This window comes from Mytilus galloprovincialis, chromosome 1 (assembly GCF_965363235.1).
Source record: "Mytilus galloprovincialis chromosome 1, xbMytGall1.hap1.1, whole genome shotgun sequence".
Classification (NCBI taxonomy): Eukaryota; Metazoa; Mollusca; class Bivalvia; order Mytilida; family Mytilidae; genus Mytilus; species Mytilus galloprovincialis.
This window is the reverse complement of record NC_134838.1, coordinates 12,760,380-12,784,293: the sequence shown is the minus strand read 5'-3', so window position 1 is coordinate 12,784,293 and position 23,914 is coordinate 12,760,380. Positions and strand designations below refer to the sequence as shown.

Here is a 23,914-nt window from a genome sequence, read left to right as displayed (position 1 = left end):
AAAAGAACAACAACCACAACGAGACATTCAGCATTGGTAACTGCTAATGTTTATCATGTAAACTATAATTAAATGATGACAATACAGTGATACTATCTGTATTTTTTCTATTGGCTAGCTTCATTAAAAAAAAGGAAAAACATATCTCCCGAGGCAAATGGATACATATTTTCAATCATAGAAATCAATGCTGCGGAACACCAGTTTACTTCCGTTGTTTTTATTGTTGGATCTGTAGAATCTGTAACTCCATACTACATGTATGACGGGACATTTCAATTTTGCAAAGCGTCTTTATTGGGTTCAACATCATCAGATTCACTATTATAATTCCGCTTTTAAAATTACTGTTGTCTAAAAATGGATTTTTCCTTAATCAGTTTAATTTTTAAAAACAAAAAAATAAATAAATGCAATTCATATAATATAATAACCTAATTTCATTATATCATTTATAAGCAATATTGTTATGTATGTTATATTTTCACGTAAAAGGAAGTTTCGAACAAAACCCCGAGGACATATTTGACCAGTATACGACGTCGTTCCTTTACTTACATTGAATATATGAAATTTATAGAAAATATAATTCAAACAATGAGGTAAGTTCTTTAATATAGATTTATTTGTTTAAATAGACAGAAAAAAAATCATGGAAACTTTATCAGACTATAATATTCATTGGAACACATACACTTGTCATGAGCAGTACTACATATGTTTTAGTTTACAATTTTCAATTTCTTATTCCTCCCTTTTTATATAAAAACATGTTTTACTACTGAGGAATGGTTTTAATTGTTGCCAACTTAAGGCCAATCTTAAACCAGTTTTGGAGTAGGGGTGAAGAGGAAACGGGAGGCTTACTTTATATTTGGTGATAAGGATGATCCGATAAAATATATCATTCTTTGATGAATCACCTTTGATAAGGTGAATTAAGACAACAGTAGTATATCGCTGTTCGATATTCATAAATCGATTGAGAAAAAAAGCAAATCCGGGTTACAAACTAAAACTGAGGGAAACACATCAAATATAAGAAGAGACCTACGGCATAACAGAAACACAACATTAAATTGTGACGACATAACAGAAACACAACATTAAAATGTAACACACACAGAAACGAACTATAATATAACAATGGCCATATTCCTGACTTAGTAAAAGGACATTGTAATAAAAAAAATATGGGGAATTGAACCTGGTTTTATGGCATTCCAAACCTCCCACTTTTATGGGAAAGTTAAATATAACATTAAAATAAAAACATTACATGATAGGACTACAATACAAATAAATGGGAGAACATATAGGACAGAGAAACACAAGAATAATAGCTAACAAAAGGTGCCAGGTTTAAAATTCAATGCGCCAGACACGCATTTCGTCCACACAAGACTAACCAGTGACGCTCTGATGAAAAAAAAATTGAAAGCCAAAACAAGTATAAAGTTGAAGAGCATTCACGGACAAACTGCTCACATCTAAAGCGTATATAAATCGAACAGCACAATCTTCCATTGTCATAATGATTTAACAACAATTAACTAAGAACTGCAATATGATAACAATACAGAAAATAAAATAATTATGTGTTAAACAAATATGTGAAAGAACAAATTCATTTTAAAAATTTGTTTTTACAGATTGAAAATGTTATATCAAAGAAAATATTGTCATCAGTATTTACTACTAGCAACTGGTCTCATGCTGTTTTTATATGGACATAAGCATACAGGAATAGAGGGTAAACATTTATAAAGATAAAAGTGTACACACTTTCTTTAATGGTTTCCTATTTCTTCTTTTGATACGGATGTTATTAACTTTTATTCTTCCTCCAATTCTGTTGCTTTCTTAGTTTAATCGTAAAACCACTGATTTCTGTAAATTGAGATGTTCGTTTCTTGAAATTTGTTAACAATTACAGTTCAAGTCAAGTAATATTTAATGATAAAAATAATCTGTTTTTATTTCGTTGGAAATACAACTTTATGGTTTAGTTGATATGAAAATAAGAAGATGTGGTATGATTGACAATAAGACAATTCTCCACAAGAGACCAAATGACACAGAAAGTAACAACTACAGGTCAACGTACGGCCTTCAACAATTAGCAAAACCAATACCGCATAGTCAGCTATAAAAGAACCCTAAAAAAAACAAATGAAAAACAATTCAAAAGAGAAAACGAACGGCCTGATTTATGTACAAAATAATGAACTAAAAACAAATATGATATACGAAATAAACAAAAGACAACCACTGACTTAAAAGCTCCTGTGTTGGGACATGCAGATACAAAATGTGGCGGTGGTGCCAACTCTCACTCAACCTGGGACAGTGGTGAAACAATATATAATAAGGACAAAATACAAATTCAATTGAAAAAGACTTAACTCATCAGATGGATACAACGCCAAAATACAGATCTGAGAGTACTCAGTGACTCACAGTTATAACAGCTAGTTCAAAGCCAATAACAACTAACGGAGAGAAAAAAAACATGCATCTAAGACATAAATATCAATCAGTACACTTTAGTTAATTAGTTAAATGGAATATGTAGATAACTCTGAACCTCTCACAAGCAAAAGTCCTTAACTGTAAAATTAAAGACATAACTTGAGCTTGGGGACACATTCTACTACACCCACACAGCACGAGTAACTAACCCTGTAGTGAAGTCATTTGTTGATATTTAACAAATAAGAAGAACAACTTTTATTTACTTGCGTGTCTAAGTTTACTATTAAAGGCTTGTGCATAGTGTTTTGTTTTAAAAATCTGTATATGGTATTTGATATCAGAAATATATTTCTATTGAAATATTGTCTTGCCGTACGGTTATTCTCCGACAGGTTCTCCGTATGCAGCCGTATGCAGAGACCTGAACAATAACACCTCGATCTTTAGAAACACGACAATTGCAATGCGGAGATGCGTAGGAATAACAGTATAAATTTCTATGTTTTCATGTTTAATGTCACGAACCAGCTCGACGAATTATACATGTATTCCTTCGTGTGTTTAGTTCTGATATGTATCACAAATTATTTGATGATAAATAATAATGCTTTTTACAGTTTATATTTACTTTGTGTATAAAAACTCGATTGCTCTTTTATTACAGATAAAATTCTGGAAAAAGGGAAACAAGAGAGAAATTTTATAAAAGCAAAACTACTGCACGATCAAATGGACAATATTGGTAAGTCTTATTGATCTAGGGAAACTAATTGAAATAAGTATAAATAATCCTGTATTTCTTAATCGCTTTGTTTAATACTTCACTACAATATTGTATGTCACCATTTCAAGTTGAATATGTTTAAACTAATCTGCACCGTTTGAAATATTTCATCAAACAAACCGAAGGAACAAAAAAAATAATGATAAAACGAGACGGACAAATACCAAAAATATCAAACATATATACATTATTCGTTCCACACGTTTATTGACTATAGGAAAAATGAAATGAGAGTAAAAACTTTAAGATTAAAACTCTACATCTTTTAATTTGGAGCAGTGAAATAAAATCTAAAACTACATAGAAGAACCATTAAAAACAGTTAAAACTGTTGTTGTTTTTAATATGTTTATTATTTGTACGTGCTGAAAGGGAGATATCTACACAAATATACCACTTTAATCGTCCTGAACATGTAGAAATATTTGCCACTGGACGTCATTATTCAACCCTGCCAGTAGACATGCTTACCTTTTATGCCCTATGTAATTTGAATGTTAAAAAAACAAGAAAAGGGTGCTTAATTTGATTGGATTGAATATCTACTTAGTTTACTTGTACAATTGACAATGCACTTATTACTGATTGAACATACATTTGTTTTTTATTAATTCACAAGTACTGACCATTCTCTTTTTGTAGGACGGACCAAAACAGTGCAGTCAAATATAGAAGAAATAATGAATAAGAGAATAAAAAATTTGAAACAAAATTGTCAACTTCTAAAGAATTTTAAAGGTTCCAGTCCAATATTTTCACGTGGGATACCAATAGCTAATACAATGAACACGCATCATATATGCAAAGTTCCAAAATCTGGATCAACTTTTTGGACTGAAGTTTTTCTCACATTAAGTAACGTGACACACGTGGATAATTTGGGTAACCTAACCAGATATATGATTCATGTGGAATTACAAGAAAAAATTGTATCAAGGAATTTAAACGCAAGATCGTCAGACACATTGCTAATTATTTCGCGGGATCCATGGAAACGAATATATTCTGCTTATATGGATAAAATATATCAAATTCAAACAGCGTATAGAGACCAAATTAAACATATGATTGGTAAGTACCGTGGTTATTGCGGAGAAGTTCCAACTTTTGAACAATTTCTAAAGTACATTGTTGCTCAATCTAAATACAAACTACTTGATCCCCATTGGAGACCGATTAGCTCCCTTTGTAGAGTTTGCCGATACTCATATAAATATATAATGAAAATGGAATCATTTGAAAAAGATTCAACGTACGTCTTAAACAAAATCCTACCTGAAAATTCAGACAAAAAGAAAGCGTTATTATCAAAGTTAGCCAATAAACAAGATTATTTGAAAGGATTAGTTAGAATGTTTACATCACGATTTCTAGAAAGGAAGGATAACTGTGTTAGTTTTATTGACACGATGAAGAGGCTTTGGTTTTTGTTGCAATCTCAAGGATTACTAAGTGACCAAGTGAATTTCTCCCCACGCTTCTTTTTACGGTTATCTGCAGTTAATGAAGAAGAAATAACTGAGTTGTTTGTTAAGAAAAGTAAAGAGATAATACTTTCAAAGGCGGAAGAACAGCAACAAAGAAACCGACATTTTAAAGAAGCGTATGCCTCAGTTGATGTCAATGTTTTACTCAAGATACAAAAAGTGTATGAAAACGACTTTAGACTGTTTGGCTACAACATGCGTCTAACGTTGGATTAATATAAAAGTTGTAGCCTTTTGAGGATTTTTTTTCCAAGCTTTACCTCTGTACTCGGAAAAAGAGGAAGAGATTCGTTCAGTCAACGAGTATGTCAGTGAGGCATCAGAACAGTGTGTTGAATAATCCATTGGTATAGAATGTTTGTATGTCTTTTTTTAGTCTCTGATGTTCATGTATGGATCCATATCTGGACCAGTGTTACCGCTATTTAAGGTATCTCCCTCAATAGATTATTTGATATAGAAGGATCAGATGGAAAAGTGCTACATGTACATCTGACACCAACATTTGTAAAGAAACACAATAGCAATCTCGATCATAATATATCTATCAAATTAAAGATAATTTGCTTAATATCAAAGTCCGCATTTTAAAACTGTTACATGTATATTCATTGATTGATATTTTGTGCTTTCGTGTCACTTTCAGTTCTACAGACTTTTTCTTGCCGGCCAATTTTGATTGGTGGAGAAAGCCGGAGTCAAACGCACATGCCACGCGTAGATTTCGAACTAACAACCGCAATGATGAAAGTATATATAATGATGCATTAAGTTTAACCACTAAGACAACTAGACAACCGAGGCCCCTACTACTACTTTTATAAGTCATTGACATAAAGTAACTTCCGATTTTAATAAAAATGTACCAATAATGTCAGTAGATTGACCTCAACTTACAACTGAAAAATTCCAAATGATTGGCAAATTCAAGGTAAATTTGCCTTGAGAGAAAACATCTACTATGACTTTGGTGCAAATCCGCAAGTTCACCAAACGAATGAAATTAGAAAAAAAATATGCATAATCTTTCAAAATGCCTGAAATAGACAACGAAAAATTGAAGCATATAATGAATAGACATATGCAGCTTCCTTTTCAATATATAGTATACAGATTAGGAAAGGAACAGCGAGGAAAGGTATACTATATCTTAACACCACAGAGACATGTATAGGGCAATATAAAGATGGCAAACTGAATCATACAAACTAAAGTTTTACATATTAATTAATCTAAAGAAACCGATACATCTTGGAACCTATTTGATAAATACAATTAATGGACATAACTCCGTTTAACAAAAAAAACAAACATAGTTTACGTATATTTGGATATTCTTTCTATAATATTAAATCAATATATATCCCCCGCCTTTGTACTTTCAAAATCTTTTTAAAAGTCCGGCATATTTCTAACATGCACTATAATTATCTGCTACAAAGACTCTTTGATAATGACGCAATGATGCATTTACGTCATAACAATATATCTCTATTTTACGAAGTTAGCGTAGCGACAAATTAAAACAAATGGGCGGAAGGTGTTCTTTTATCGCAGCAGCCGAAGACAAATAACCGATAAAAACTGTGTAAATTCATTATTACTATAGACTTATATACATGAGCAAAACGATCGATTTTTTTAACGATTCAAAACTTTTGAAATTCGAAATCCTTTGACTTAAAGTAGTCCAGAAATATTTTATCTAACCAATATTTATTTACGGCGTGTAAGAACAATTGAAAATCGAATTCGTGTCCCACAAAATAATATTTGAAAATAATAAATGCTAAGATATTGGATTATATTCTGTAAAATCTAATATAGCATATATTTGTCTTTTTATATTAGTTCAAATAGACACCAGTTTAAACATTTGTGGAGGATAAAACTTATCATTTAATACAAACTGTAGGTAAATTTTAATATATTTTAATTGCAAGGTACATATTATTATTCAAGTCAACGTAAAACGTTAGAATGTACTAGCTTGTATTATAGAGGTAGGAACATTTTTATGTATTTTTGTTCGTTAAACTGTAAACACTTTTAACGCTTTCAGCTGAAGATCTGCTAAAACATTATATAAGGAAAAACGGGGGAAATTGAGTGATTAAAAACCGATAGAAATTAAAAAAAAAAAAAGCAATTATGATACAAATGAAAACCGAACGAACGAGAAAGAACAAACCAAAATACAACGCAATATGCATGACAAATTCAAATTTTCTCCTATAACAAATTCTTTATGTCAATTCAAATAGTGTTAAACAGATTTTCAAGCAAGTAAGTACCATGACCCACACGTAAAAAAGGAGCTCAATCCTACCTTATTTAACGTTTTTTTTATTTATCTTTTTTTGTAATTAAGTTATTATTCTATCAATTTCTGTAAAATAAATAAGGCTGAATACATTGTTAAAGATAACGTGTTCCTTTTTCTTTATTTCGTGTTGATGTCAAACAAAAAACAGCCACAACGAACAAAAGTGTAGAGTGTAATTATTGCATTCAGCTGAGCACAGTTATAATTGTTTTTCATGTTCTCATCAAAACTTTATTCTTATGATATTTGTTTGCACATGTGATATAAACCCATAGGTCGATTTAGGTGTGCATAAATGCGGCTATCTGTGTACCCCAGTCTGAAAGTAAAAAAAACAATGCTAAAGTGGCGTCTGTTTGGAGTGCGGGAGTTATGATTACGCAGACTCTTTTGATATAATGACGTCAAATCCTATAGGATAATCCGATGCTCTCTTTACGTTTAAGAATCGTTGCAAAATCTTTATTCATAGTCCATATGTGGCATTTTGAAAGCAAAATGTCTGCTCCTATCAAATATACCATAATTTGCGAGTGGAAGTCGCAATATCCTCCTCCTTTCTTCCCGGTCGACCTACACTGTTGATGGATTTCTCTTTTCAATATACCACCCATCTAATATTACCAGGGTGCTTAACGAGCTTAGATTAAGGATTCCTCAAATATTATTGCATGGGTTCTTTAAAATGCTGGAAGAGTGGCACTATTTCCACACGATGCATCGTCATCATTTCGACCCGACGTAGATACGTATATATTAATCTCGCACAGGCGAACGTGCATCCGCCTTTAGCAAGTGTTTTACTACCGGACTGGAGAAGTCAAAGTGATGACAGATTATTTTTCGATATAATGATGTCATTTCCTATAGGATAATCCGATGTTCTAAAACTACGTTTAAGATTCATTGCAAAATCTTTATTAAGAGTCCATAAGCGGCATTTTAGAAAGCAAAATGTCTACTATCAAATATACCTTAATTTGCGAGTGAACGTCGCAATATCCTCATCCTTTCTTCCCGGTCGACCTACATGATGGATTTCTCTTTTCAATATACCACCCATCTTATATTAGCAGGGTGCTTAACGAGCATAGATCATAGGTTGACAAGGATTCCTCAAATATTATTGCATGGGTTCTTTAAAATGCTGGAAGAGTGGCACTCTTTCCACACGATGCATCGTCATTATTTCGACCAGACGTAGATCTACGTATTTATTAATTTTGCAAAGGCGAACGTGTGTCTGCCTTTGGCATGGATTTTAGTATGAAGTCTATTATAAGATATATTTTTTTTTATTTCCAATAGTGGACCCATTACAGGCATAATCAGTACATTGAATTTTTTATCACACAATTGCAATAGACAATAAACAAAAATAAAAATAGAAATACGTTTGACAAAAACATGAAATATAAATTGAGTTAATAATACATGTAGTCACACATCAAACCTGTATGTTTAGTGATTATTGACCATGCACCAGAAGCAGCATCACATCCATTATAGAAAAAAACAAAAAAAACTTCGAGTTAAGTCCTTCCTCGTGGCTGATGCATATGAGCAAATAGTATTGTTGTTCATATGCAGGAGTCACAAAGGGCAGGTGCTTAAAGGACACTCAAGCCTCTTTACAGAAATCTGAAAAACTTAAACATTTTACAACACAAGCATAAACTAATACTTGTAAAAAAAAAGAATTACTATATTATAGTCCTCCTTGTGGCTGAAGCACATAAATAAGATTAATATGTAGTTATCCAAATGCAGGAGCCACCAAGGACAGGTGCTTATAGGACATAGTAATATCATATTTGAAAATAAATGAATCTTTACCAATCTTTATTTATGCACCACCATGCTTGTAATTTGTAAAGAAAATTTTAAAATAAAGTTATTCTTTTTAACCCTTTAATGCGGGGTTCACACATTGCCGATTATTGCTCCCGTTTGAGATCAGACAGCGATACGACACGAAATGTAAAAAAGTCGGAATACTATCCTTAATTATCTGGAATGTCCTATCATTGTCTGAACGCAGTCGTTTAAGTTCGTAACAGATTCCTACGGGTCGGGAAGGGTCCGAATAGTTCGGCGAAGCACCCCGACAGTTATGTGCGTCCCGTAACATTCGGGGAAACTCAGCCGACTTTGTGTAGTCGGATTATAATCGTGCCTATGTCGTGGCAGATTCTGCTGTATCGGATCAAAATCCTAACGATGTTCTGTGTATTCCGGACGGTGTCCTGTGGAACGGGAATGATCTGGAGAAATTTTTCATTGCTATTTTCTGTCGATTGAATTCAGATTGCATCCAGGTCTTGTCGATTGCGAACCGTTGTTGCCGAAACCGTTCCGGAACAGTCCCGTTATTAATACGAAATTCGTCAATGATCCCACGTCAGAGTCCCGACAATTACAGAATACAATACGACTGAGACCAGACAAAGCCGTTTGCAATGCGATAGAGCGGACCGTGAAAGGATTACGTTCCGACAGTACCCAATCATCCCGAGTATGCCGACAAATTTCGAACGGATAACTTCCGTCAGCGTCGGTTCACTGTCTGGTCACTGTCTTATCTCTGTCGGATTACATTCGGTAGAATCAGGACGCAGTCGTGACAGACTCGGTCGAATTTTACCATGAGAAAGATACAAATTGTATTAGAATCGGATTGAGAACGGGATTATCGGGATAAATTCGCTTGGAAACGGTTGAATATCGACGCTTCGTGAACAATATCTGATTGGTGTCGTGATTAAATTATTTGTTTTACAAATTTTAATTAAAGTTTGAATTTCCATTCACGATTCACAGGATCTGATCAGACTTTTGACAAATTGTAATCGGGAATGGTCCTGTCAAGGACGGCAGTAAAAATCTTGAATGTGTGACCCCAGCTTAAAAGCTAGGCTAATATTTAGATACAACAGTATCTGCGTAGCCAAAGTACATGAACACGCGAACCTTCATATTAATAAATTGTTTATATTCAATTCCAATGTATAATTGTCTTATACCTCATGAAACGTTATGCTATGATATATCTTTACGATAATATGAAATTTAATGCGCAAATTGTGAAAACCATTAAAAGGATTAAAGCAGGTTTTGACTTACAAACACTCTAAAGGAAATTTGATATATACCTTTGACAATTGTAACCAAATAGAAAACAATTACATTTCACCCGTTTAATTTCTGAACGAAATGAATAAAAGATTGTTATTTACCGTTACCTAATTAAAATTTTAACTTTTATTTTTTTTATAGATTGTATTTCATAATAAATAGTATTTGTACAGTCTAAAATTTTGCCAAACAAGTAAGTTGTTAAACATTTTATAAATTAAAAAAAAATTATTTTGATAAAATAAAAAGAAGATTTAGCGATTGCTGAAAATGCTAACCCTTGAATTTATTTTATTATTAACTTTACATTGTTTTGCTTTCAAAAGATATACAATAATAGATTTTTGTCTAAGATAAAACATGTCAAATATGTTTCACTGCACAATTAATTGACATGTCAAAGTACAATACTATTATTTCTTCAATTGATAAAGTTTAAATATTAAAGTCACAATTTTATTAAATTAAAGAAAAAACTAACTTAAATGTCATATTTTCTAAACCAAGACAATATTATTGTTCACTTCAAACTGTTTATATCTGTGTCAATATCAAACATAAATTACTGATTAAAATATTGAAATGTACATATGCATATTTGGTATCCTTCCATGTAACGCCCAAAACCAATACACTGATCGATGATGAATTTATTTGAAGTGATATAGGCAAATTGAAAGATAACACATGTACAATTATATCATTATAATACATGATGACAACTTGTTCCCAAAAAAACATATTTTTTTTTATTTGTGTCTTGCAGCAATTAACTATATTTCTGTAAAAAGTATAGTTTCTTTTTATTTTGTTTAATAGTTTAAGTTTAAGCTTTCCAAATTTCTGCTCTACAGAACTTATGTTTTAGCTTACCAAACTTCTGGTTTCATTGGTTTGTGTTTGGCTTTCAAAACTTCTGGTTCCCTTGTTTTATGGTTAAGTGTTTAAACTTTAATTTCCTTGGTTTTTTTTTAGATTGTGTTTAAGCTTTCCTAACTTCTGGTCTCCTGGATTGATTTTTTAGCTTTCCAAAGCTTCTGGATTCCTTGGTTTACGATTTAGCTTTCAAAACGTTTCACCCGGTTTTATGATAAAGTGGTGTTTAAACTTCTGGTTTCTTTGGATTATGTTTAGCTTTAGAAACTTCTGTTATGTTCTAATTCACTTGTTCAAACGAACATAAAGTATTTATGTGCACATCGCTACTTAATTTCTGAAACCTTCTTCAAACCAAAACTGTATATTATATCATTTTGGTATAAAATAAAGAAACATTTCTGATTTTGTCCAGCACGGTGACCATGTTCATTTTATTAACATTTATTTGTACAAACTTAATCATCATTAATTTTCATTGTCCACCAAAACATTTGATTTACTGAATGCAAATACGTAACGTCCACTAAATAAAAAAATTCATGGTACACTGGCCTTACAGAATATCTAAAAATAAACAAATATCATAATTAGTACACATCCAATTAATCTCTGAACTACATAACAATTCTACACTACTGTAAATATGTCTACACTGTAGTAGTAATCACCGTAGTGGTCACCGCCTAACCTCGATAACTAAAAAAACATGCTCCTTTTCTTATATACTACCCGCGAAATCCAAACCGGTTCTTACAATAGGTACTACACGTCTAAAAATAACTACGCTTAGAGCACATACATATATGTATTCTTGGATCTAGTTTGGCTTTCCAAACTTCTGGTTTCCTTTTTTTTATTTTTGCTTTAGAAACTTCTGGTTTCCTTGGATTATGTTTAGCTTTCCTAACTTCTGGTTTCTTTGGATAATGTTTAGCTTTTGAAACTTCTAGTTTTTTTTGATTATGTTAAACTTTCGAAACTTTTGGTTTTCTTGGATCTAGTTTGGCTTTCCAAACTTCTGGTCTGCCTGGGTTATTTTTTAGCTTTCTAAACTTCTGGTTTCCATGGATTATGTTGAAGCTTTCTAAACTTCTGGTATCCTAGATTTATGTATAAACTTTTCAAACTTATGGTTTTCTGGGTGTATGTCTCCATCGTACATGATCAATGTTTTGTTTTCAAGAATCGTAATATGATTCATAACATAAATAGCAAATGTATCCTCGTCTCATGGGTTTTGTTTCTATAAAGAATGCATTATGACGTCACAATTTTCATGGAAAAGCATGCATAGTACGAAAACATATGCATACGAAAACATATGATCTCACATATATGAACATATTTTTCTAACCATGGGTGTCCGCAATAGATATTTTATAATGACAGATAAGTTTTGAGCCAACTATCTACGTGGAAAAGTTAAGACATCGACACTTTACTTATATATCGTGGTCGTCCAATCACGTTTTTGTTTTACCATGCTTAATCTTGATTAACCATTATAGGGTATCATTACATTATCTGTAGAAAACCGTGTTTTATTCTCACCTTCCACAAAACTGGCATTTTATACATTAGTTAAATCGAGGTCGCTTTGTTATCTATTACAAAATGGGTATTTTGAAAAAAATTCTTGTAGCATGAACATATTGTATCCCGAATTGACTGAATGATAGAAATATTTCCCTCCACTGAACGTTTTATGAACTCTTATAGTTGATGTGTTTCCCTCGTTTTTTAGTTTGTAACCCGAATTTGTTTTCTCTCAATAGATTTATGATCTTAGAAAACTGGTATACTACTGTTGCCTTTATTTATGAAATTATTTTGTTTTTATCTCAATTTTTCTGAATATATATATAAAATCAAAATCAAAATGTAGATTGGCTTTCAAAAAATATTTCATACAAATGCATTTAATGATTTGTGATGAAAATCTTGAAAAAAACTGATATTGTAAGCTTTTCGGCAATTAAGAATTAATAGTTTACAGGACGAACACAAACGAATACTTCAGAGTAATATTTGATCCCTAAAAATGGTATAAATTATGATACCAATTTCATGTCCAGCAATAAGACTGGATCAAAACAAAACTTCAAAGATAGCAAATATATATAGAGGGCATTGGAGGGCAATGAGTCTTTTTTGGTACGTCAAAAACCTTCTAAAATGAAAACTAAAAAAATACTTTATTAATTTGGTGCGTACGAAGAGATGGTTTGGATTTACCCTCATCAGGAACGCTCAACGAAAGACAGAATGTATACAACATATACACGGTAATATGACCAAAAGGAACATACAAATAATATCCTCACACTTTAATATAGCTAATAATATCCTCACACTTTCAATATAGCTAATAATATCCTCCCACTTTCAATATAGCTTATAATATCCTCACACTTTCAATATATCCTCAATCACATATTCAAATGCTCATCAAAGATAATAAACTAATAATAAAAAAAACTGTATCGCACTGTTGATGGTTTAGAAGTTAGAAAATGAATTTGAAAAATGTATTAAGTTTGTCAATATTTAGTACATTTGTTTTATACTATTTCAGGTTTTATTGTAGCAAAGAATTACAAACATGCCGCAAAAACTTATTCAACATAGCCTCGGGTTTTCCCGAGAATCTAGAATGGATTCAATAATGCGCTCAAGCAAAAACATAATGTTTTCAACAAGAACGAAAAATCAACAAATATCAAATTTACTTGAATTTGAAAGGAAAAAAATAGATAACAGCGAACAGTTAGTATTAGTTCAAACCACTCGAAGTATTAACAATGAAAGAGAATCCTTGTCAAAAATGTTAGCTTTGAGAAAAATTTATCAACGACATAGTTTTGAGAAGTACGATCCTGTACTTCATCCTCAGAAAAGAAATCGATATTGTCACTTAGACGCTAGAGATTTGATGAAGATGTGGTTCAAAGGAAAAACTGTGTCAATAGGGAAAACTGAATCAGACACTCTATCGCAGGCAGAATCGCGTCCTATGTCTTCAATGTTTCGTCGAATGCGCATGTCTAGTGGGAGGAGCAGGAAGATGAGTTCCGTTTCCGGAGAAGCCGGTACATGGGGTAATTTATTGACAGAAACTATCCACGAAGAACCCAAAAGTGAACTTGGATCACAGACAGGAGGAGAGGAAATCGATGATGATTTGGACGAAGTTGTGTACCGTTTGGATGATAAAAAACTTCACATCGTACCAAATAAAACTGTTCTCAGCCCTGAAAGTAAAACAGACATAAAACTGAATGTGATGAATCCCATTAATAAAATAGAAGGTACATCGCAAGATAAAGAGCACACGGGCGAGAAAAACGAAATTTCCTTTATAACAAGTAGTCAAGTAACAGAAAACAATAGTATCAATCAAAATACATCGTCCTTAGAAGAAGACCACATATCAAAGGAACAGCTAGACAATACCTTGGCCAAAAGTTACAAATCCGAAGATCCCCTCCTCAACGAAAATCAAAAGAGAGACCTTTCGCAAGACATCGAAAAACACGATCAGTTGAACGATACAACGAAATCAGAGAAAACATTCAGGAGAAGCGTTGTAATAGATAACGGAAACGTCAATCGAAACAAATATACTTCTGAAGAAAACATGCAAGTTAAAGAAGAAAAATCTGAAATTGGAACTGACAATAATAATTCCAATATAATTGTTTGTTCTGATCCTGTTAAAATTGGTGTAGAAAATGAAAACACTTTAAAATCTTCAATACAGACAGACAATCAAACTTCAAATATTTTAGAACATGATTCCTCGAATCCAAAAATAAAAACTGTCGATCAAGAAACCAAACCAATAACTAGTTCTAAAAACAAATATCAGTTGAGAAACCCCAAACTGGCAAATCAAACTACAATACTCCCAGAAAGGGAGAAAAGTGTTATGACGGTCACATCAATATCATCAAATAAATCCCAGACTACAAAACACTTACCAACTTCAAGTGGAGGAAGGACAAGCCATCGCGCAAAAAGTGAGAAAAATACAGATGGGTCTTCAGAACACGTGAACAAAAGCGTTGTTAATAACAACACAGAAAATGCAAATAATAAACATTCTCAATTATCTAGAGATAAAACTAGTATGTCTGCAAGATCAAAGAATTCTGCAAAGAAATCAACATGTGAAGCACTAGCAGGAGAAAAATCTTCAATGTCAATACAAACATTGTCGAAGGAAAAGACGACAGTATCCAGAAATTCAATATCAAGAGAAAAAACAAACGTGTCAGACAGAGTAACGGAAAAGATTGATTTGCCTTTAGTAAAATCGAGAAGGACAGACTCTGGTAAGTCTGCAAGAGAATCGACAGCAGGTGATAAATCTGCAAGAAAATCTAAATCACGTGAAAAATCTGTAAGAGAACCAACTTTGCGGAAGGATAATACAAGGAATGAAATGATAACGACCTCGGGTTCAAACCAAATGAAACAGCCAAATAACTCCGCATTTCCAATCGATACAAATATACCAATGACCGCTCCTAGTCTTCTTAACTGGTCAAATCGGGAAACAGATTCTGGACATATTCAAAATAAAACAACAAACGAAACAAGAAGATCAAGTAGTGCTTCTACTTTACGGTATGATACCCATCATATTCATAATGCAGCTACAAACAAACCTGTGAACTGGAAAGGCCTGATCAACAAACTAAGGGGTCAAAATACAGGAACAATAGTAGATGATCGGGTCATTGACGCCAAAAGCACACGACGTCTCAAGCGCCGCGAGAAGACGTTTGTTTTAAGTCGAGAAAGAACGATATTTCCGGGTGAATGTAAATCAACATGGCAAATGCGTAAATTTATTGAACGCGAAGTAAGTGACCTCATGTTCTCGCAATCCCCAAAAGGTAAACGACAATATCAAATCGAGTTACTAAAAGAGCGGGAAAACTTGAGACTTCCATTATTTGTAGACAATACAAAGTCGACCTCTGCAATATTGCGAGATTTCAAACACATCAGCAAAGTTGGAAGAACTGTTACGGCACCGTAGATTTTGTACAGAATTTTAACAAAATAATGAAATTTAAATGTAAGCGAAACACATAGTGTTGAAATGTGTAATGCTGCGTTTTGAGTTAGTTTGTGAATACAGTGACAATACATTCAGTTGTGTTTGAACAAGCAAATATTGCAGTTGTCATAGATGTCCGAAACCCAACTGAACTAGTCAATGCATGATTATATATAAATATATTTCAGAAACAACGATCAAAACTATAGTTTTGGAACAAAGTAGAAAATAAAAATATAATTTTTTCGAAATTTCTTAACTGTTTTTTCTACCCCAGGAATAGAATACCTTAGCGGTGGTCGGCGTGGATTTTTGGGTCCACAATGCTCTTCAATTTTGTACTTTATTTTGCCTTTTTAACTTTTTTTATTCGAGCGTCACTAATGAGTCTTTTGTAGACGAAACGCACGTCTGGCGTACAAATTTAAGTCCTGGTTTCTATGATGAGTTTATTTACAACCACTGGGCTGACGCCATTGCTGGTAGGGATTTGCTCCCCGATGGTATCACCAGCGCTAAATGCTATTTCCAAATCAAATGTTTATGTTGCCCCCACAGAACTATTTCGCCTTTATATGAATTCATACTTGTGACGTCTTGAATTGGAATTTAAACATGTATAAATAGTGTTGCTGTCCGGGTGCTCCACAATGATATGATCTTGACTTGGACGGTCATAAACAAGACAAGTCATTACAATTTTACATCTTTACACTCTCGTCATCTTACAACAACTAAAACAAAAAAGTATACGGCTCCTACCTTAACCTGAAATAGTCATTCGAACCGGATGTACATAAAATTGCTCACCAATTAAAATATTTGTGATTGGAGGCTTGATTGCTGTTTCCTTAACGTCCAATGTCAAACATTATATGTAAATTCAGAAAGAGAAAAAATAAAACATTAAGTAGTTATGTTTTGGATAGATCAAATATCATGCTTTTCGGTAATTTGTAAAAATAAAATGTCATTTTTTAACATAACCACAACGTACTAGTAACAACAAATAGAAAAAAGGAAACAAAACTCAATTTTTCGTGAATATATGAAAAATATTTTATTGACAGCTTACAGTTGTACGTCAATGTGTACCATATTACTTTGAGAAAACACTGTACCAAGTGAAACAATGAATATGTGCCTTTTTGATTCGAGCATCACTGATGAGTTTTTTTTGTAGACGAAATGGGCATCTAGTGAACAAATTTATACACCTGGTATCTTGGATGAGTTTGTACAGATGTAAAGGCCAAATGATGCATGCCAGTTTGACATTTGCATATAACATTTAGCGATAAACATTCTTTAAGTTTTTTGTGTGTTCGCTTTATTGTTTTGCCATGGTATTGTCTGTTTTCTTGGACTTTTCATGTTTATTTCCCTCATGGTATCTTATAACCCTTTGTTACAAAGAATTATGGAGAACTATTGGCTGATTTATAGATCGTATCGATTTAATAGATGTCACTCTTTAGCTTCGTTTTTTTCCCTGCTTGGTAGGAAAATCCATAAAATGAAAATTGTCCATAATATATATATATATATATATATATAGTCAACCATAAGAATATTTACAAAGCTAATTAAGATGTTAAAAAATAATTTTCAACAAAACAATTTAGACCTTAAAGACGTTTTAAATCCATTTAAAGGCAGGAAACACAAAAGGCATGTACACATTCAAAAATATATATAAAACAAGAATGTGTCCAAAGTACACGGATGCCCCACTCGCACTATCATTTTTCATGTTCAATGGACCGTGAAAATGGGTTAAAAATATAATTAGGCATTAAAATTAGAAAGATCATATCATAGGGAACATTTGTACTAAGTTTCAAGTTGATTGGACTTCAACTTCATCAAAAACTACCTTGACCAAAAACTTTAACCTGAAACTCGCACTTTCATTTTCTATGTTCAGTGGGCCGTGAAATTGGGGTCAAAAGTTTAATTTGTCTTTAAAATTAGAAAGATCATATCATAAGGAACATATGTACTAAGTTTCAAGTTGATTGGACTTCAGCTTCATCAAAAACTACCTTGACCAAAAACTTTAACCTGAAGCGGGACAGACGGACGAACGAACGGACGCACAGACCAGAAAACATAATGCCCCCTCTACTATCGTAGGTGGGGCATAAAAAAAAGACTGCTATAAGTAGGTTCTGAAGGATTCATTTAGACATATCTTCAAGTTTTCAAACCGACATATTTTATTGACTATAAGGTCTTCATTATTTTCAATGAATGTACCAACAAGTAAAATCACAAAAATACCGAACTCCGAGAAAAAATTCAAAAAAAAAGTCCCTACTGTAATCAAATGGCAAAATCAAATGACAAAATACATTAAACGAATGGACAACAACTTATTTATATTTCATTCTGAACATGACTGTAACACTTTTTTCTCGAAGTATTTATGCTTAGAAATGATATTCTTTTTTTTTAATTCGAGCTATAACCATCAACGGTTTTGACGCAGCAAAAGTAGGATAACTCAATTTCAGTGATGGTGATCTTAATACAGATTGAATATTTGTCTAACTTGGTACCTGGTAGAAGGCGTATGCTGAAATTTTGTAAAGTTTACACAAATAATATAACATGTTAAACGCGTACTAAAAGTTACTGATTTTTCATCTTTTTCTTACCCAACCGTTTTCAGATTTAAAAATACGCTTCAATGTCTGATTTCGAAATGGTAGATTTTATTTCGAAGACCACTTCTTATGTTTCTCTTTTTGCGTTGCCAACTATTGACACAGCTCGTACAAAGGATGTAAAAACGTGCCATCTTAAGAGCTTCAACAATGAATTAAACACATACTGTTTATTAATCTGTAAAATGTACCAAAAAGCTGTGAAGCAATTTCGACAAGACAACATTTGGTAAATTATGCTAAAACAATAAACGAAAAAAAAATATAATTGGCAAACTGCAACTTATGTCTACCTCTAGTGGAATCACAGGATCCAGAGACAGACACTTAAAAACAATGGCGGAGTTAATTATGCTTGGTAGCGATCAAGTTTCCCAACAATTTGGAAAGTTGTATGATATGACAACATAAAAACAATTATCAATAATCAAGTGAGATAACGCCCAGTGTAACTTCGTACTTTATTTGGTCTTTTTAACATTTTTTTATTCGTGGTCTAATGGTTAAGACCGATGGCTACAGTGCTGAAGGTCCGGAGTTCGATTCTCACTCGAGACGTCGAATTTTCAGTACATCAGTAGGGTGATTTTCACCATCCCACACACATCTCTAGTATCCAGACCGGAGTGTAAACTAATTTTGATACTTCGGGGTCTGTGTAGGTCAAAGTTGTTCCCAGTTTGACCTGGAAATCAATCTTCTGAAATCTCTTCGCGTTGTCTGTTCTCGTCAATCAAGGGGTGTGTCTACACTGGCGGAATCTCGAAATACTTACATACATATATTCGAGCGTCACTGATGAGTCTTTTGTAGACGAAACGCGCGTCTGGCGTAAATATAAAACTACAATCCTGGTATCTATGATGAGTTTATTTACCGTAATCAGTACAAATGGATTTAGTTAAACGATGTCATAAAAAGTCAGAGAAAGTATATTATCGCTATTTTGTGCATTTTTCCCAGTGATCTTTTTTGTGATAATTTTTCATATCATGCTACTCGCTTGAGATGGAAAATTATTGCTAGAAACTAAGGAGCCACGTGGCGTTGCTATTCAAATTGACATGGAATTGACAACGATAATCTATAAATCTTGTAAATATTTCCGGTGTTCGTTTCACTGATACTTATCATACCAATCAGTGTATTCATTTATATGTTATCATATAGAATATCTTTTTTCATTATTTTAAAATGCAGTACCATATTGAACTCCGAAAAAACGTTTAGAATTTTTTTTAAGCATGTATATGGACATGACCAGTAGAACATATTAAAAACACTTTAATTTGGCATTAGAATTAGAGAGATCATATCATGGGGAACATGTGTACTAAGTTTCAAGTTGATTGGACTTTAACTTCATCACAAATTACCTTAACCAAAAACTTTAACCTGAAGTGGGACGAACGGACGAGAAAACATAATGCCCCTCTACTATCGTAGGTGGTGCATAATGACATGATTAATATCAGAATACAGCATTAGAGCTTATACATATCGTAGTTTTCATGATATCTATATCCTTAGACCTAGATCACGTTTTCATTATGTCTGTCCTCGTCGTTATCGAATTATTCAATTTGTGGAAAACATATTTATTATTAAAGAAGGAACATAGAAAATGACACTGGCATTAGTAATTGATATTTGGAAACAAATTTGATTCATCTTAAATTTATAATCAGTCTATTATATAATGAACAGAAAATGTCATCGGCTCATAATACTAAGTGCATGCATGCATTTAAATGACTATAATATGAAATATTTATCAAAATGAATAAGGGAATTAACAAAAAGCCACACAAGGCATAAAGATGTAATGCAATTATGTAATTGAAGAATTTTTGTATTAACAATAAGTTAGCTATTATGTAACAAATTTAAAACCTTTAAAATTAATTTATGTAACTTAAAGTTTATTTATTTTGACATGTATTTAGAATAAATGATCCATAAAGAAGAAGCTCTTCATTTGTATCATTGGTAAAATTAAATTTAATTAATTGATGCAATACAAAGCAAAAACAAAATAAATACTTTAAGTGGTGAGACTACTATAACACAATGTTGTAGTAATCTCAGGGTGGGTTGAAAGAATATAAGTATACCTATTGAAAAAAAAGAATATAATGTAGAAACTATTTATTCGAAGTAATTCGTGTAAAATTTAAAATGCTATCATAAAAAAAGTACAATTGTTTATTGTGTGTTTGCAAATAGTGAATGTCTATTTCTTTAAAGTAACTATCTTATCTTACAGATCATATTTTCTTATTTAAGTTTCTATTACAGTTTTTCAGATATTTGGCAAAAAAGCCAAAAATGAGTGAAAATTGTCACAAATTTTGGGAATTTTGGGACCTCAATGCTCTTCAACTTTGTACTTATTTGGCTGTATAACTATTTTGATCTGAGCGTCACTGATGAGTCTTGTGTAGACGAAACGCACGTCTGGTGTATTAAATTATACCTTTGATAGCTGTTTACACCACTGGGTCGATGTCACTGCTGGAGGACGTGTCGTAGTCAGCACTTCGGTGTTGACAGGAATATCAATTATATGGCAATTTTTATAAAGTTCCTGTTTACAAAAGTATGAATTTTGCAAAATACTAAGGATGTTCGTATCCCTGGCATAAATTACCTTAGCCGTATTTGGCACAACCTTTTGAAATTTTAAGTCCGCAATTTTAGGTCCGCAATGCTCTTCAACTTTGTACATATTTGACTTTATAACTATTTTGATCTGATCGTCACTGATGAGTCGTGTATACGAAACGCGCGTCTTGCGTATTAAATTATAAGCCTGGAACCTTTGATAACTATTTACACCACTGGGTCGATGTCATTGCTGTTGGACGTGTCGTACTCAAGGGTATCACCAGCCCTGGAGTCAGCACTTCGGTGTTGACATGAATATCAATTATATGGCAATTTTTATAAATTTCCTTTTTACAAAAGTATGAATTTTGCAGAATACGTGTACTTAGGATTTTCGTATCCCGGAATATATAACATAAGCCGTATTTGGCACAACCTTTTGGAATTTTATGCCTCAATGCTCTTCAATTTTGTACTTGTTTGGCTTTATAACTTTTTTTAATCTTGGCGTCACTGATGAGTCTTGTGTAGCCGAAACGCGCGTCTGGTGTATTAAATTATAAGCCTGGTACCTTTGATAACTATTAGCACCACTGGGTCGATGCCACTGCTGGTGAACGTGTCGAGGATTTCACCAGCATAGTGGTCAGCACTTTGATGTTGACATGAATATCATATACGAAAAATTGGTACCCACGAAAATAAATGACTCAACAGTATATAGTAATTTTTTTATAAATTTTCTATGAACAAAAATATAAATTTTTCAAATTACCAAGTATTTTCATATCCCTGGCATAGATTACTATAGCCGTATTTGGCACAACTTTTTGGAATTTTGGATCCTCAATGCTCATGAAAATCAATTATATGACAATTTTTATAAATTTCCTGTTACAAAAGTATGAATTTTGCAAAATATATGTACTAAGGATTTTCGTATCCCGGCATAGATTACATTCCGTATTTGGCACAACTTTTTGGAATTTTAGGTTCTCAATGCTCTCCAACTTTGTACATGTTTGGCTTATAACTTTTTCGATTTGGGCGCCACTGATTAGTCTTATGTAGACGAAACGCGCGTCTTGTGTATTAAATTATAAGTTGGTACCTTTGATAATAATTTTAAAAGGGTAAGACCTCTAATATGCATATGGGGACGAGACAATTTCAACAGTGTACATTAATTTGTTGACATTGCCTTGTTGGTCTATTTCGATTATTTAGTTTCTATCTATCTATGACATTTTTTGATAAACAGGTAAAAAGATATAAGGTAAAAACACAAAAACTTGATTAAAATCTTTATTAAATGCAAATAACTCCAATAAAGAGTTTTCTTGCAATTTCAACCATGTTAAATAAGCATAAAGCACGAAAATTTTATTTAAAGTCAAATATACATATAACAATACAATATAAGCTCTGTAGAGCTTTTACCCGACATACATATATATGATAAGCACAAGACATGAAACACATAAAACAGTAAGCACATCATGCAAAGAATAAATAATGTTATCAAGCACAGCAAATTATAGCAATTTATGAGCAAAATTAAAGCATATAAAGCAAACATAAAATGCAGATAAACTAACATTCATGCATTAGCTACGATATAAAGCACTAAAAATAATTCTAGCATTCAAAACACAAATAAAAAGGTATGTATCAAAATATATAATCCAGAGAAATCAAGATAAATAAATGATCTACAGCTCATTGATATCTGCAGGATGAACACTGACACGAACTGTCCTCTCAATTATCAACCAAACAGACCCAAAGGCATTTCTTCCATCATCTTATTCGGCAGTTCGTTCCAGAGTTTGGCTCCTGCATATCTGAATGAGTGTAGCCCAAAGGTAGTTGTCCTTACCCCAAGAGAGTATAATTATATACTAGAAGTTGGAGTTCTCTTATAGGATTTAAATTTAAAAAAAAAACCATTTTTTTCGTTCTATGGATTAAAATCGGTGTGACAAAAGAAAGTAAAGAGGCAAATTTTATCTGTTGTTACTTTATATAGAGGAATAGTAAATGTTATATGGTTGAGGCATATGACACAGCTGCTACATTATCGAATCATCATGTATACAGACGTTACAAAATAGGCTTGTCGGTGCATCTCTGTCTATTATAACGCTGCTGGTCTATAGTCTCCTGTGATACACACATACAATGTAGGGTGCATGTCCATATCTATATTTATTTTACCTCAGTTCGCCTTGTATATACAAAATAAGTACACAATATCGTGACTATTTTTTTTCAAATTGACTATTTGATCGGTCAATAGTATCCAACTTTTGGACCTTGATGAAACTATTTGACCGCAAGCTGACAAAACTTTTAGGATATTTGGTCCTAAAAGCTCTTTAACTTCGTACTTTATTTGGCCCATTTTATATTTTTTTATTCGAGCGTCACTGATGAGAATGTTGTAGACAAAATGTACGACTGGCTCAAATACAAAATTCCAAT

At 32.6% G+C, this 23,914-nt stretch overlaps 2 protein-coding genes across 2 annotated transcripts; both read left to right on the top strand.

Annotated features, from left to right (window-relative positions):
- The first annotated feature begins 453 nt into the window (after nt 1-453).
- LOC143065521 (uncharacterized) lies at nt 454-5,105 on the top strand. Its single transcript, XM_076239150.1, has 4 exons — nt 454-602; nt 1,653-1,753; nt 3,140-3,217; nt 3,902-5,105. The coding sequence occupies exons 1-4, from the start codon at nt 568-570 to the stop codon at nt 4,960-4,962; spliced, it is 1,275 nt and encodes a 424-aa protein (XP_076095265.1). The 5' UTR covers nt 454-567; the 3' UTR covers nt 4,963-5,105.
- Nucleotides 5,106-11,090: 5,985 nt separating this feature from the next.
- On the top strand, nt 11,091-16,508 carry LOC143065514 (uncharacterized). The gene has a single exon (XM_076239138.1). The coding sequence runs from the start codon at nt 13,689-13,691 to the stop codon at nt 16,131-16,133; it is 2,445 nt and encodes an 814-aa protein (XP_076095253.1). The 5' UTR covers nt 11,091-13,688; the 3' UTR covers nt 16,134-16,508.
- Nucleotides 16,509-23,914: the final 7,406 nt, after the last annotated feature.